Here is a 15,319-nt window from a genome sequence, read left to right as displayed (position 1 = left end):
TGCCATTTACTAAATCCAGCCCTAAACATCCAGGTATAAAAATCCTATGGTGGCTGGTGTGTTAAAAAAATACTGACCTCCGCAAACTGAATATTTACCCCTAGTGATTTTTGGGGATAGATACGGAGAGCTACACTAGGAACTGGAATGAGATCTCAACTCATTTCACGGAAGCCACTGTATGTCCTTCACCTAGCAATGATATTTGATTGCTACTGAGCTTGGTTTGGTTAAAGATGCTAGAAAGGCTCCTTAACCCTGTGCCAGTTCACTGAACAACCCTTGCAACAGAAGTTTAACCACACAGCAGTTCAGCACAACTACACTAGAATGCAGTGTTAGAAACAGCTGGCTCGTCCTGTTAGATGTGGCATGTTGCATGGCAGTGGCATCATGATTCAAAGCTAGGAAATACAATACAGAAGACTATAATTATGATGCTTACTCTCTTATGATAGCACAAGAGTTTCAATTTAAATTTATATGACAAGTTCCTGTCGATTGATTCCCAGCCAGTAATTTGTACACAAATGGCTCTAATCAATGATTGAAATGTTGAAGAAAAGCAGGTTTGGACACACCTCATAATATGCAAATAACTTCCCTTTATGGTTAAGACACGTTTTCCTTTAAGCCATTCACCTGATTGCAATGTTACAATGCAGAGGATACTCACTTATAGAAATATGAGTGACACAGATACACATGCCACACACACACACACACACACACACACACACACACACACACACACACACATACATACACACACACCACCACCACCACACATACATCTGGCTGACAATTCTTCATGGCATGATACTCTCACTTTAGATATCTCCTGCACAGTAACCACATAAAAATCTTAATGAATGCAACTTATTTGAACTGTGTACAGGATAGGAAGAACTATTTCCAATGTCTGTGCAAGATGCTTCATGTCAGATTCCAGAAAATGAGAAGCATTTGAGAAGGACATAATATAATTAAAAATAATGTGAGTACTACAAATTCCCCCTATAGCAACTGAGGTTTCATTAATATCATGGTCTTTTATGTGATACTAAGATCAGAAAATATCTATTATGCAACTTCCTGTAGACAGGACGCAGCACAGGAAAGGCCCAAGTGGGGCAGAGGCAGCTTGCTTGAAACCTCCTGGGTTTGAATTGCTGTCTCTGCCGCAGACTCGAATGTGTCTTTGAAGACCCTGGGGAAGGATGTGTAAGAGATACCGGGTCACACGGATATGGGGGGGGGGGGGGGGGTTGGAGAGATGCTGGTGTGGGGACTGGGACTATCACTGAGGCTGAGAATGAACAGAAACTGTGGCAATGGATACGAAAGTTGAATGTCACATACCGTGGAGGGGCATAATCGAACTGGGCGCCCACCTTTAAGGGTGCCCATATTTACGGGCGCCCCAGCGAAGAGGCGGAGCATCCCGTATTATCGAAACAAGATGGTCATCCATCTTTCATTTCGATAATAAGGTCGGGGACGGCTAAATCTCAACATTTAGGTCGACCGAAATGTTGAGATCACCGACTTTAGAGATGGCTGACCTCGGTTTTTGCCTATAATGGAAACTGAGGACGGCCATCTCAAAAACAACCAAATCCAAGCCATTTGGTCATGAGAGGAGCCAGCATTTCTAGTGCACTGGTCCCCTCTCACATACCAGGACACCAACTGGGCACTATAGGGGGCACTGCAGTGGACTTCACAAATTGCTCCCAGGTGCATAGCTCCCTTACCTTGGGTGCTGAGCCCCCACAAAACCCCCTCAAAACCCACTACCCACAACTGTACAACACTACCATAGCCCTTAAAGTGTAAAGGGGGGCACCTAGATGTGGGTACAGTGGGTTTCAGGTGGGTTTTGGAGGGCTCCCATTTACCACCACAAGTGTAACAGGTAGGGGGGGATGGGCCTGGGTCCGCCTGCCTGAAGTGCACTGCACCCACTAGAACTGCTCCAGGGACTTGCATACTGCTGTGATGGACCTGAGTATGACATTTGAGGCTGGCATAGAGGCTGGAAATTTTTTTTTAATTTTTTTTATTTTGGGTGGGATGGGGTTGGTGACCACTGGGGGAGTAAGGGGAGGTCATTCCCGATTCCCTCCAGTGGTCATCTGGTCAGTTTGGGCACTTTTTCGAGGCTTGGTTGTGAACAAAAAGGGACCAAGTAAAGTCGGCCAAATGCTCGTCAGGGATGCCCTTCTTTTTTCCATTATTGGCCGAGGACAGCCATCTCTTAACCACGCTCCCATCCCACCTTTGGTACACTGCCAACACTCCCCCTTGATCTTTGTTCATCCCCGCGACGGAAAGCAGTTGGGGCCGCCCAAAATCGGCTTTCGATTATGCCGATTTGTGCAGCCCTGAGAGAAGGATGCTCATCTCCCGATTTGTTCGGAAGATGGGTGCCCTTCTCTTTCGAAAATGAGCCCGATAGTAACCATGTTATTAAGGGCCTACAATGAAAATGGAGAGACCTGAAAAAACATTCAAGGGTAGACAGAGTGGAGTAACAGCCTAGTGGTTAGTGCAGTGGACTTTGATCCTGGGGAACTGAGTTCAATTCTCACTGCAGCTCCTTGTGGCTCTGGGCAAGTCACTTAACCCTCCATTGCCCCTGGTACAAAATAAGTACCTGAATATATGCAAACTGCTTTGAATGTAGTTTCAAAAACCTCAAAGGTAGTATATCAAGTCCCTTTCCCTTTCTTGTGTTTCTGAGAGAAAAAGACATGTGTAAAGGCCTGTTTTGTTGTAGGGTTTGTGTCTTTATGTCCTAAGAAAGGTTAAAGATATTAAAGTGTGTGTGTGTGTGTGTGTGTGTGTGGGGGGGGGGGGGGGGGGGGGGGGGGGGGGGTCATTTACTAATGCAGATAATGCCTAGACTTTTAGCCATAATAAGATGAGTTATTCTTAGGTGTGTGTTATGAATGGAGGAAGAAAAGTACACACTTACAATAGACAGCCTTTTCTAGCAAAACTCCATGCACAGAAAAAGCAGATGTTTGTACCCAAAGCAAGATGCGAAGCAAAACTTCATGCTTGCTTTTGTTTTACAAGTTGGAGCAGCACTCATAGGTAAATACCCCAATGTGGACAGTTTGAAAATTGGCCCAGAATGTGAACTTTTCCAGCATTCATTCATACAATGAGAGCACTTTAACACAGCTGATTCTAAAGCTGAGCTACCTTCATGGGATGTGTAGACCTAAAGCAGGGCACCATACAAAAAGAGAACGTATGAGTTCTAAATAAGAATTATTTTCCTCGAACTTGCAGGACTTTATTTCAGGTGCCATAGATGTGCACTGCAATTCTATAAGTATGCATGAACAGTTACGCACCGATTATGCATGTATGTCATTATAATAATAGCGCATATAGATGCAGATATGCTAAATTCTGCTTAAGTGCTAGTCTATAAATCTGCATGTATCTCACGTAGCGCACATTTTACAACTAGGCATACACGTAGGCACAGTCCGGGCAGACTTTGGGTGGAACTCACACTTACACCACATAATTTATAGAATATGAGTTACACATGTATTTATGAAACTTAGGTGCACACACTTATGTCAGCTCTATGCGTCAAGAGCCAGATTCTATATAAGGCGCTTAAAAAATCCGTGTGGTAAAAATTTCCACCTAAGCGTATTCTATAAGTGGTGCCTAGATTTAGACAAGGTATATAGAATACATTTAGTTGATATTCCAGTACCTAAAACTATACACCTCCATTTACATCAACAAAAACATGATGTAAATCCCCACACATAGACTCATACGCATTGCGCTATATTCTGTAACAACATACACAAATTTGAGAATGCCTACAGAATGCCCACCTATAGCCATGCCCCTTTTGAACTGCGCAAATTAGAATTTATGCGCAGTTCATTACAGAATACGTTTAGCAAGTTGTGTGCATAAATTCTAATTATTGCCAATTAGTGCTCATTATTGCCTGTTAAGTGCTGTTAAAAACGCTGATTAGCTTGTTAAGCCAATTAAGTTATGTGCATTGTTATAGAATATGCCTGGATTTTGGCACAAATTTCTAGGCAAGATATATACAATCTGGGGGCAAGTGCTTACCCATAAATTATAGGCATGCATTTTTGCTGACATGCTAGTATTCTACAAATGAAAGCAGGGACCCAATTAACTGGATAGTGCCACTGAAAACATCCAGTTAGTGTCCTTCTGTACTGTTTTACCCTCTCTTTTGTTAACCAGTTAATGCCCAAAACAAAATCAGCTATTCTGGGGGCCGAGTCAGCATTTAACCAGTCTACTACTACTATTACTACTTATTTCTATAGTGCTACTAGACGTACACAGCGCTGTTCACTGGACATGAAGATACAGTCCCTGCTGAACAGAGCTTACAATCTAATTAGGCCAGACAAACAGGCCAAATAAGGGATAAGGACAAAGAGTAGCAAGATTCTGGAATCCTAAATAATACTACTACTATTTAACATTTCTATAGTGCTACTAGACGTGTGCAGTGCTGTACACTTGAACATGAGGAGACATTCCCTGCTGGACAGAGTTTATAATTTAATTAGGACAAACAGGACAAATAAGAGATAAGGGAATTACTAAGGTGGGAATGATAAAACATGGGTACTGAACAAGTGAGTAAGGGTTAGGAGTTAAAAGCAGCATCAGAAAAGGTAGGCTTTTAGCCTAGATTTGAAGGCGGCCAGAGATGGAGCTTGACGTACTGGCTCAGGAAGTCTATTCCAGGCATATGGTGCAGCAAGATAAAAGGAACGGTGTCTGGAGTTAGCAGTGGAGGAGATGGGTGCAGATAACAGAGATTTACCCAGTGAATGGAGTTCTCGAGGAGGAGTTTAGGGGGAGATAAGAGTGGTGAGGTACTGAGGAGCTGCAGAGTGAATGCACTTATAATAAGAGGAGTTTGAACTGTATGCAGAAATGGATAGGGAGCCAGTGAAGTGACTTGAGGAGAGGGCTAATATGAGCATATGAGCCCTAACTTTATGGAGTTGTAAGTGCTGAATATCACACTTAGCTGGCTATGTTTTCACCGGCCCTGATTACCCAGAAATTCAATGCTGGAGCCCAGACATGGCTAGGCATTAACTTTCTGGGGATAATGACGGCAACGGTCAGCAAAACACCAATTCCTGCTGGCTGAATATTGAGCCCTCAGTGCCTACATTCCTTTCAGGCACCTATTTACATTCCCTCAGCTATAGAATTACTCCCATGATGTCCATCTAATATCCTGCTGAGGGCTCCCTAACAGGGTCAGGGTGGCTTGAGACATCCCCAGAGATCATGTACCTAGCCTCAAGCTAAGGAGAAAATAAGCTTGTATGAATAACTTAGCCTTCTAAGTGTGTCATGTGCTAAATATTAGCACTACACACTTTCAAGGAACATTTCCCTGATACTAACGTTTTGGAGGGAGCTGAAGAATTTCCTTAAATCTTAGCCCCAAATAACAAAAAAATTTAGAAGATAATTTATTAAAATGTACAGCACAGACATCATCACTGACTATTAGCATTTTCATCCCCTTACTATCAGTACAAATGCAATACACATTTTAACTAAATTTTATCATTATAAATGATTAGCTGATCTGCTCTCCTCAGTCGTCTTCTTTTCTTGTTCTCCTCTCTGTCTTTTATCTCACTTCTCAATCCTGTGATATGTTCATCACTAATGAAACTGAAGTATGTTGTACATGTAGATCTGATTTTAATAAGACCTTTTCCCCATTGCGTGCCTATAAAAATTCTCAAGAATGGCCTGCTTAGTTTATAAATGCCACAGTGAAGAGTGATTAAAGGAATGGAACAACTCTCAAATGAGAAAAAGCTTGGAGAATAGAAACCTGAGGGAAGATAGGATAGAGATCTATAAAATCTTGAGTGGAGTGGAACAGATAAACAAACTGATAGTTTATTCTTTCAAAATGTACAAAGATTAAGGCATAGGCTGTGAAGTTACATAGTAATACTTTTAAAACAAATAGGAGAAAATATTTTTTCACTCATTGCATAGTTAAGCTCTGGAACACATTGCTGGAGGATATAGTAAAAGCAGTTAACATAACTGGGTTTAAAAAAGGTTTGGACATACTCCCGGAGGAAAAGTCCATAAACCGTCATTAAGCCACTGCTTACTCCTGACAATTGGTAACATGGAATCTTGCTACATTTGGGACCCTGCCAGGTACCTGTGACCTGGATGGGGCCACTTTTAGAAGAAGGATACTCGGCTAGATGGACCTTTGGTCTCACCCCGTATGGCGATTCTTATATTGTTATGGTCTTAGGTACCTATGTACCTCTAGAACAGAGGTTTTCATTCCAGTCCTTGGGGCACACCAGCCAGTCGGGGTTTTCCGGATATCCCCATTGGAACCCCCTGCTCTAGAATATAGGCTCCTATAATAATCTACAATAGGATATAAATGCTGCTGTAAAAATTAACACCTGCTCTGAGGCAGATGTGATTGTGTATATGCACTCTCTGCATGTACATGTGTGTTTTATATAGTATATATGTACATTACAGTTCTCCACTCCTGCTCTGCTTATTCTATGCCAACAGGAATTCCTATTCGTACATAGCATCAAGGTAGGCCCTAAGCTGCTGTATGCCTACTTTTACAAATGTATCCCTCTGTTCTAGTTTACAAGGACCATTTTCAGAGTGTAAAATATGTATCACATGCAGAAAATGTTCTATAAAATTACCTCTTGAGTGGCTATAGACCATAGCTTAGTAAGTCAGCCCTGTAATGTACGTCCATCCACAGTGTGAATGGTCTGATATACTACTCTTATATTTTGCACGTGATATTTAACTATGTGAAAATAGGCATGAACTGCACTGGAATACATAATTCATCATATATTTCGCATAGAAATCTGATCAAGTTCAGAAAAGCTAAATTTAGCACTTTAAAATTCCTAATCGCATATGCCTATGACCCAAGAGGATGCCAACGGATGTGCACAGGCAAAATATTTTTAGTTCATTTTGGCCCAGATGCACAAAACCTAACGAGCCCACAACTTGCGTTTTAAACTGGTTCCAGCCAGTTTAAAACGCAAGTAGTTCACCCCGGGCATGCACTAAGGGCATTTTCCCTGCCACGGTAGCAGGCAACGAAAATGGAATGCAAATGTTTGAAAAGCTATTATAATGAGCTGCAGTACTGTTGCAGCCCATTATAATCAGATGCACTACCGTTTTTCCGATTCCCTTACCGTAGGAACGAGATGTCTGACCTCTTGTTAGTGCTCCTGTGAGGGAATCGGAAAGGAAAAGGGCCCCCAAAAAAGGTTAAAAAGAAAAAAAAAAAAGCAGGGAGCGCATGTGAGGGGCGTCCTTTAAGGACGTACTCTCCCTGCGCTTCTGAGAGACGTCTTTTTTTTTTTTGCAGTTTTTTGTTCTGCCGGCGCTCATGTTTTTTCCCCCCTTCTTGAGAGTCTTCGCCGCGCCACTTACCCCTCCACAGCGAAATTTTTCTATTTTCCTGGTTGCCGGAGAATCGGGATGTCCCTTTACATTAGGCTCCTCTTCCTGGTCTCTTCAGCCAATCAGAGCGCGTTTCGCTGACAACAGCCAGCTAAGCCCGCTTTGATTGGCTGAAGAGACCAGGAAGAGGAGCCTAATCTAAAGGGACGTCCCGATTCTCCGACTCAGGTACCAAAGGACTAGAGAATGCAAGTGAGCTACAACAAGTAGCTCATTTGCATTCCCTATCGTTGATGCATTTCCGTTCCCTACCGATTCGCTATGGAATCGGTAGGGAACGGGAATTACCAATGTCTTTCATGCATCTGGCTCTCACTTATCAGACTTTTTCTTAATTTTTTTTTTTTTTTGGGGGGGGGGTTCAGTTTGCTCATTCATTTTAATTGTTTATTGTGTGTTAGAACATTTTAAAGCTCAAAGTCCAATTATAGAGCATTAACTCATACGTATTGAATCGATTTTGCACAAACAAAATATTTTAAGGCAGGCTAACAACCCCTACTATCTGTTTCTGTAATATTTGTATCTATCTCCATTTATCTAGGTGCTGTGAGAGATATCATTCATGTTTTGTGTCATCATTGAAATATGGTAGTCTTTCAAGATAACATGTCAGTGCAAAGTAAAGTCAATATGACAGACATATAGAGTTCCATCCAGTTGGAGAAAAACAAAAAAAACTACTTATATACACAAATACAGGATCTCTTCCTACGGCAAAAGATTCCCTGTGCGCTCTGTGGATAAAAATGAGCATTTAGCCTGTGTTACTTACCTGCTGTAAATAAGGCAGCACATGTTATTGATCTCCTTATCCGACTTGCACCTCCTAAAATCCTCCCAGCCATCCTTGATCGCAGTGATAGACAGAATAACAATAATAGGGATCATAGAAATTGCTGGCTGAAATGCGTTTACCACTGGCACAAAGTTCAACACTGCCACAGCCACAAAATATAAATTAGCAAAGCGGTGAAACTGTTCAAAGAGGTTCTTAGGGAGGAAGGATAGGATGGTGTATTTTGTGGTCTTGATTTCGTTGGTCGCATAGTCCTGGTTTGGGTTGTCCTTCCATTGACAATCTTCAAAGGGTAGATTGGAAGTCACCACTCGCTTCTGGTCCTCTCTTTTTTTCCTTGGCCATCTCCATATTGCATTGCACAGGGCTCCGGTGCTTAAAGAAGTCATCTTTGATTGACACTGTTTCTAAGGGCTATTTGTCCCTCTCCCTTAACTCAGTCCGTACTTGTGTGCCTGGGCATACTTGTTCAGTTTGAAGATGACAACCTTTTCTCCTTCCAAACCTGAGAGAGAGAGAGATGAGATCTTGCGCTCTACCTGATTCTCCTGTGTGACTTGCTTCAAACAATTTGTCTGTTCTCTTTCACTCTATAAGCACACCTGTTGCATTCCTACGTCACTGCAGGTATATGTGTCAGCCCATAAACCAGTTATACAAAGGTAGGAAGGGCTGACTCTGGGTCCTAACACCTGTCAAATTTGGAATCAGGAACAGATATTCAACTTTAAACTTTATTGGGCAATACATAATTATGACTTATAAAACATTCATCATGCAGAAGGAAGCACAACGTGCTGCATAGTTTCAGTACTTCAAAAATACACATGTGAGGTGACCTGGCAGAAAAGTATTTTGCAAATACAGTGAAAAGAAAATTTTATCTGATTTATCAGAAATGGTTCCTTTATATTCTGGATATAGACATTACTATATAAAATCTAATTCCCATCTAAACATCAAATATACTAAGATTTCACTTGAATTCTTTAAGCTTTTATTTCCCCCTATGCATATAAGTGTATGTGTGGGGACGTGCTCATAAGTTTTCTTAGGACAGTCACAGATTCAAGGATCTTCAAAAGTTGTCCAGGCATTTAATCACAGAGCATTTCTAATGATTTAAAGAGATGCCTCCAAGTGCCATCTTTTATAACATTCTCTGTGCAAAAACTTCCTATATAATAAAACACATTTCCAACGTTCTGAAGCTGAGAAAGTGAAGCCTTCAAGCCTTGAAGCATTCCTGCAACGTTCCGGAACTACGTGTCGTCAGTTGAGGAGATGGAGCCTTACAGAGCGCACGAATGCTTCAAGGCTTGAAGGCTTCACTTTCTCGGCTTCAGAACATTGGAGGTGCGTTTTATTATATAGGATGTGCTCGGTGCTTTTCTGTAGCACATGGGGGGAATTTAATATATGCTGATTAAACTGGAGGAGTGGCTGGAGGGGGGCAGGGGAGAGAGGACAATTGCTGGGTGGTTAGAGGGGGGGCAGGGGACACAGGAGAATCGCTGGGTGGCTGGAGGGGGGCAGGGGAGAGAGGAGATTCGCTGGGTAGCTGGAGGGGGGCAAGGGAAAAAGGAGAATCGCTGGGTGGCTGGAAGGGGACAAGGGAAAAAGGAGAATCGCTGGGTGGCTGGAGGGGGGACAGGGGACACAGGAGAATCACTGGGTGGCTGGAGGGGTGGCAGGGGAGATGGAGGGGGCAAGGGAAAAAGGAGAATCGCTGGATGGCTGGAGGGGGGAAAGGGGACACAGGAGAATCACTGGGTGGCTGGAGGGGGGCAGGGAACAGAGGAGACTCACCGCATGGCTGGAGGGGGGAGCAGGGGACAAAGGAGACTTGGTGGGTGGCTGGGGGGGGGGGCAGGGGAGAGAAGAGCATCAGTGGGTGGCTGGGGGGGGGGGGGGCAAGGGAAAAAGTAGAATTGCTGGGTGGCTGGAGGGGGGACAGAGGAGACACACTCGCACCCAGCAGTCTCACTCTCTCTCTGTCACACACACACACTCGCACATTCACTCTTTCTCTCTCACACACAGTCAATCTCACACATACTCTCTCTCTCAAACATACACACTCCGAGGAAAACCTTGCTAGTACCAGTTTCATTTGTGTCAGAAACGGGCCTATTTTACTAGTTTTCTTAGAAGTTTAGAATAATGAGCTTTCATTTAGCTTATAAGGCTGAAAACGGGTCTCGACATGGTCCATGTTTCGCCAAGGCTGTTTCAAAACATCCGCCAGTGAAGCTTTTAGATTTTTAACAATGGAAAGTGTCCCTGAAAACAAAATCCAAACTTAAAAGTTCTTATAGATCCAACATTTAAGGAAAATACTGTTTTTAAAAGGCTACCTACAGCTATCAAGCTGAAGCGGAATGTCCTCACCTGATTGCTTAGACTGTCAACTGAAGTACAGACGCTCAGGAAAAAAACGGAAGAATATTTTCCTAACCAGGGCCTGAAAGAGCCACAGTAAGCAGAAACGAATAGACAGACTGGGAGAAGCAGTTTAATAGGGTCCCCAATAAACCGAAAACTTAAATATCTTATTCTGAGTGCTTGCAAACTGGCAGTACATTACTGAGAGGCAGAATAACCTGTGGTTGTTGGAGAGGGGATTATGACTGCCTTGTAGAGTTGCTAACATGCACACAGTTAAACCTGTGTACTGGTTTACGACTACTAAGCAGTATACCAAACAGGGCTAACTCATATGATCTATCTGGTGTCCATTTAGGGTAGCTGGTGTGCTCCAGCCTCCTTACTAAGACCCTTGTGCATTCCTAATCTGTCTAGCTACTCTGACTTTACTCTATAAATAAGCCCTTGTGTGGAGGGGGTGGGGTGGAAATTTGGCCAAACAATTATGGAGACGAGAACAGATCTGGATTTACTCTTGGAATGCAGTTGAACCGGAGGGTTTGAATAGAGAAGTAGAATGGTGGGCTTATTTATAAGTTTTTTGAAATATACCATTTACAAGTCTTATATTTTTCATTAATTTTTTGTTGTTCATTAAGCCATTTCTCCTTCCGGAGTAGTGACGTCTCCAAGTTTAAATGTAGCCTCTGCTCTTCTGGTTTTTTCCTGAGCATCTGTATTTCAGTTGACAGTCTAAGCAATCAGGTGAGGACATTCCGCTTCAGCCTGCTAGCTGTAGGTAGCCTTTTAAAGACAGTATTTTCCTTAAATGTTGGGTCTATAAGAACTTTAAGTTCGGTTTTGTTTTCAGGGATGCTTTGCATTGTTAAAAATCTAAAAGCTTCACTGGCGGATATCTTGAACAGCCTTGGCGAAACATGGACCATGTCGAGAGCCGTTTTCACTACTACTACTAATCATTTCTATAGTGCTACTAGACATACGCACCACTGTACACATTATATACAGGTACTTTCTCTGTTCCTAGGGGGCTCACAGTCTAAGTTTTTATACCTAGGGCAATGGAGTGTTAAGTGACTTGCCCAAGGTCACAAGGAGCTGCAGTGGGAATCAAACCCAGGTTGCCAGGATCAAAGCCTGCTGCACTAACCATTAGGCTACTTTTGGAATGTGGTTGAACCAGAGGGTTTGAATAGAGAGGTAGAATGGTGGGCTTATTTATGTTTTTTAATATACCATTTACAAGTCATATTTTTTTATTAATTTTTTGTTATTCATTAAGCCATTTCTCCTTCCAGGGTAGTGATGTCTCCAAGTTTAAATGGAGCCTTACAAGCTAAGTGAAAGCTCATTATTCTAAACCTATAAGAAAAAGTTTTTGCACAGAGAATGTTACAAAAGATGGCACTTGGAGGCATCATTTTAAATCAATAGAGACACATTGAGATTAAATGCCTGGAAAATGTTTGAAGATCCTTGAGTCTGTGACTGTCCTAAGAAAACTTATGAGCACGTCCCCACACATATATATTTATATGCCTAGGGGGAAATAAAATCTTCAAGAATTCAAATGAAATCTTAGTATATTTGATATTTAGATGGAAATTAGATATTATGTACTTAATTTACCTTTCTCATCTAATTTTTAAAAAATTTCTTCCTCTTCTTTTGGTGGATATAGACATGGTCAGAAAATTACTTTGCACAGTATTAAAGTCCAATTTTCATTTTCACACATATTTGTTTAGGGTTGTAAGAAAGAAAAGAGAGGGTCCAGAGTACACCAATCAAACAGAACAAAGCAAAAAGCACAAATGGACCTTCAGGAGCAGGACAATAAGAGAGTCTTTATTATAAAGAAGACTGGACATGGGCCGTGTTCCGGCGATTCTATGCCTGCATCAGGGGGTCACAAGATTTTGCAGAATTCTGTATAAAGCAATTCTAGAACTGCCACTAAAAGGGCAAAGCAATGCAATCCTGCTTCCAAAAGCACAATATGCGCTCAATAAACATATAATTGAGGTAACTGCCTAAAAGTCCTATAGACACAAAAGACGCTGTCAGAGAAAACCAACAGAACAGAGGTTTTCCCTGACATCATCTTTTATATCTATAGGACTTAGGGGGTCCTTTTACTAAGGTGCACTGAAAAATGGCTTGTGTGGGTTTTGGGCATGTGCTGATCCATTTTTCAGTGCGCCTGTAAAAAAGGCCTTTTAAAAAATGTTTGCCAAAAATGGACGTGCGGCAAAATTAAAATTGGATCCATATTGGGTGTGCGAGCTTACCGCCAGCCATTGACATAGCAGTAAAGTCTCATGCGGTAACCAGGCAGTAATGACCTACACGTATCAAATGACCCTTGGTAAAGGGGGTTAGCTTAGCGGAGTTTAAAAAAGGTTTGGACGGTTTCCTAAAGGAAAAGTCCATAGACAGTTATTAAATGGACTTGGGGGAAATCCACTATTTCTGGGATAAGCAGTATAAAATGTTTTGTACATTTTTGGGATCTTGCCGGGTATTTGTGACCTGGATTGGCCACTTTTGGAAACAGGATGCTGGGCTCGATGGACCTTTGGTCTTTCCCAGTGTGGCAATACTTATGTACCCTTGACACGCGTCCGATAGGCGCGTACGAAAATAAAAATTATTTTTCAGCCACGCGTATTGGATGCGCACCAAAAATGAAATTACCGCAAGAGCCACACAGTACCTGGGCGGTAACTCCATTTTGGTGCGCGTAGATGCTTATGCAGCTTAGTAAAAGGGCCCCTTAGGCAGTTACCTTGCCTTAAGTTTAGTTAACCATCAAATTATCTCAAACTAGTAAAGAAGGCCTGTTTCTGAGATCAATGAAACGAGCGCTAGCAAGGTTTTCATCGTAGTGTGCATGTTTGTGAGTGACTGTGTGAGAGAGAGAGACAGAATGAATGTGCGAGTGTGTATGTGACATAGAGTGAGGCTGTGTGTGTGAGAGAGTGCAGCAGGCCCCCCCCCATCTCCTTGCCTCCTTCCACCTCCCCTGTGTCTGCTTTCCCCTCCTTCCTTCCTATCCCTCTGTTCCTTTTTCTTCCTTCCCCTCCCCCCTACGAGCTGGGACTTGTGGAGGCTTCAGTACAGCGTTGGTGAAAATTAAGATCAGGAAAAAACGGTTCTAGTAGACCCAGTATAGCTATGCATAGAACATACACATAATCACATTTTTCTGAATGTCCCAGACATGGTCATAAGTCACCGTCAGACATGGATACGCAGGGCTGTTTCCCTCAGCCCCTGCGCCTTTCACACAGTGGTAAGCGTTTCCTCGTCCTTTCTAGGGGTGGAAAGAGAGAAAGGAAGGAATCCCCGAAAGCAACAGAACTCACCCAGCACGGGTTGCAGGCACACAGCAGAACCATGTACCAGCGGCGCACTCTGTAAACACGGAACTGATCGGCCTTGACGTCACGCGGAGGAGGGTAGAGAGCGAAGAGTGACAGCACACTGGGCAGGGTTATGCCCAACGCATGCGGCGAAAGGTAGTTCAGTCTGTTGTGTCAGGCAAGAAGGTTGAATAAAACAGGAGGCGAGTGCTGGGTTCGGCTGTGCACTTTCGCGTTGTGGTTGATGTCATGTTTAGGTGGGCGATGCAATTTGCTGAGTGTATTAGCTCCGCCCTCGACGTCATCACATTTGACGCGAGGGCAGGGATAACACTCCTGGGCAAATTGTGGTTTCACCACCATGCAGTTGGAACATTGGGACTTGTGGAGGCTTCATAGAACGTTGGAGGTACGTTTTTTATACATATAGATGATTCTGTACCATGCATCTTGTTCCCATCATATATCTGTTCTTAGTCCCTCAGCTATATGGTAAGCTGTATTGTAGAAAATCTTTAGCATCATATCTATATTAGTTGATTGTTCTAATGCATGCTTATTAGGTGTTTCTTTTTCATTATGCTAACATTGTACTATATCTCTGATATTTGAATTTCAGTGTAATTAAATGTTTATATTTCTGATATTATTTCACGGTAGTTCTATTATTAGGTTTCAATTTACTGTTTTAAAGTTTACCTCATTTGTTATTGTATTTAATTTATTCTTGGTTATTTTACTATTGTTATGCTGTTAACAAAATTATAAGTTTTATGTTAAACTGTACCTGCTGTACACCATCTTAGATTAACCTCTTCATAAAGGCGGTTAATAAATCCAAATAAATAAATAAATGTATAAAGCTCATATTATGCTAATGAAAGCAGGGTTGCATTGTTTTGCCCTTTTAGTGGCAGTTCTGGAATTGCTTTATACAGAATTCTGCAAACTTTGCGACCCCTGATGCAGGTATAGAATTGCCAAAACATGGCCTGTGCCAGGTCTTTACAATAAAGATTCTCTCATTGTCATGCTCCTGAAGGCCCATTTGTGCTTTTTGCTTTGTTAGGGTTGTAAGAGTGAAAGGCACTAAGGTGACTAAAAAGTTGAATTACTGTTAAGCCACAGTGCACTAGGGCTGTGCAGGGGAAAATGTTTTGCTTCATTTTTCATTTCCTTTCGCTGTTTTTGTTTCCCATTACATTTTTTTCAC

The 15,319-nt window shown here is 42.3% G+C and overlaps 1 protein-coding gene across 2 annotated transcripts in view; it reads right to left on the bottom strand.

Moving 5' to 3' along the window:
• ATP10B (ATPase phospholipid transporting 10B (putative)) overlaps positions 1–15,319 on the bottom strand; it is a 234,335-nt gene that overhangs the window by 121,645 nt on the left and 97,371 nt on the right. Inside the window, exon 1 of one of the 2 annotated variants that reach the window (XM_030212612.1) lies at positions 8,330–8,908. The exons of the other annotated variant lie outside the window; for it this stretch is intronic. Coding sequence (XP_030068472.1) covers positions 8,330–8,742 — 413 coding nt within the window. The 5' untranslated portion in view covers positions 8,743–8,908. Of the gene's footprint in view, positions 1–8,329; positions 8,909–15,319 lie in introns of those variants that run through there. 2 annotated transcript variants of the gene reach the window in all.

Source organism: Microcaecilia unicolor, chromosome 8 (genome assembly GCF_901765095.1).
Source record: "Microcaecilia unicolor chromosome 8, aMicUni1.1, whole genome shotgun sequence".
NCBI lineage: Eukaryota > Metazoa > Chordata > Amphibia > Gymnophiona > Siphonopidae > Microcaecilia > Microcaecilia unicolor.
This window is presented reverse-complemented; position numbering and strand designations above follow the sequence as displayed.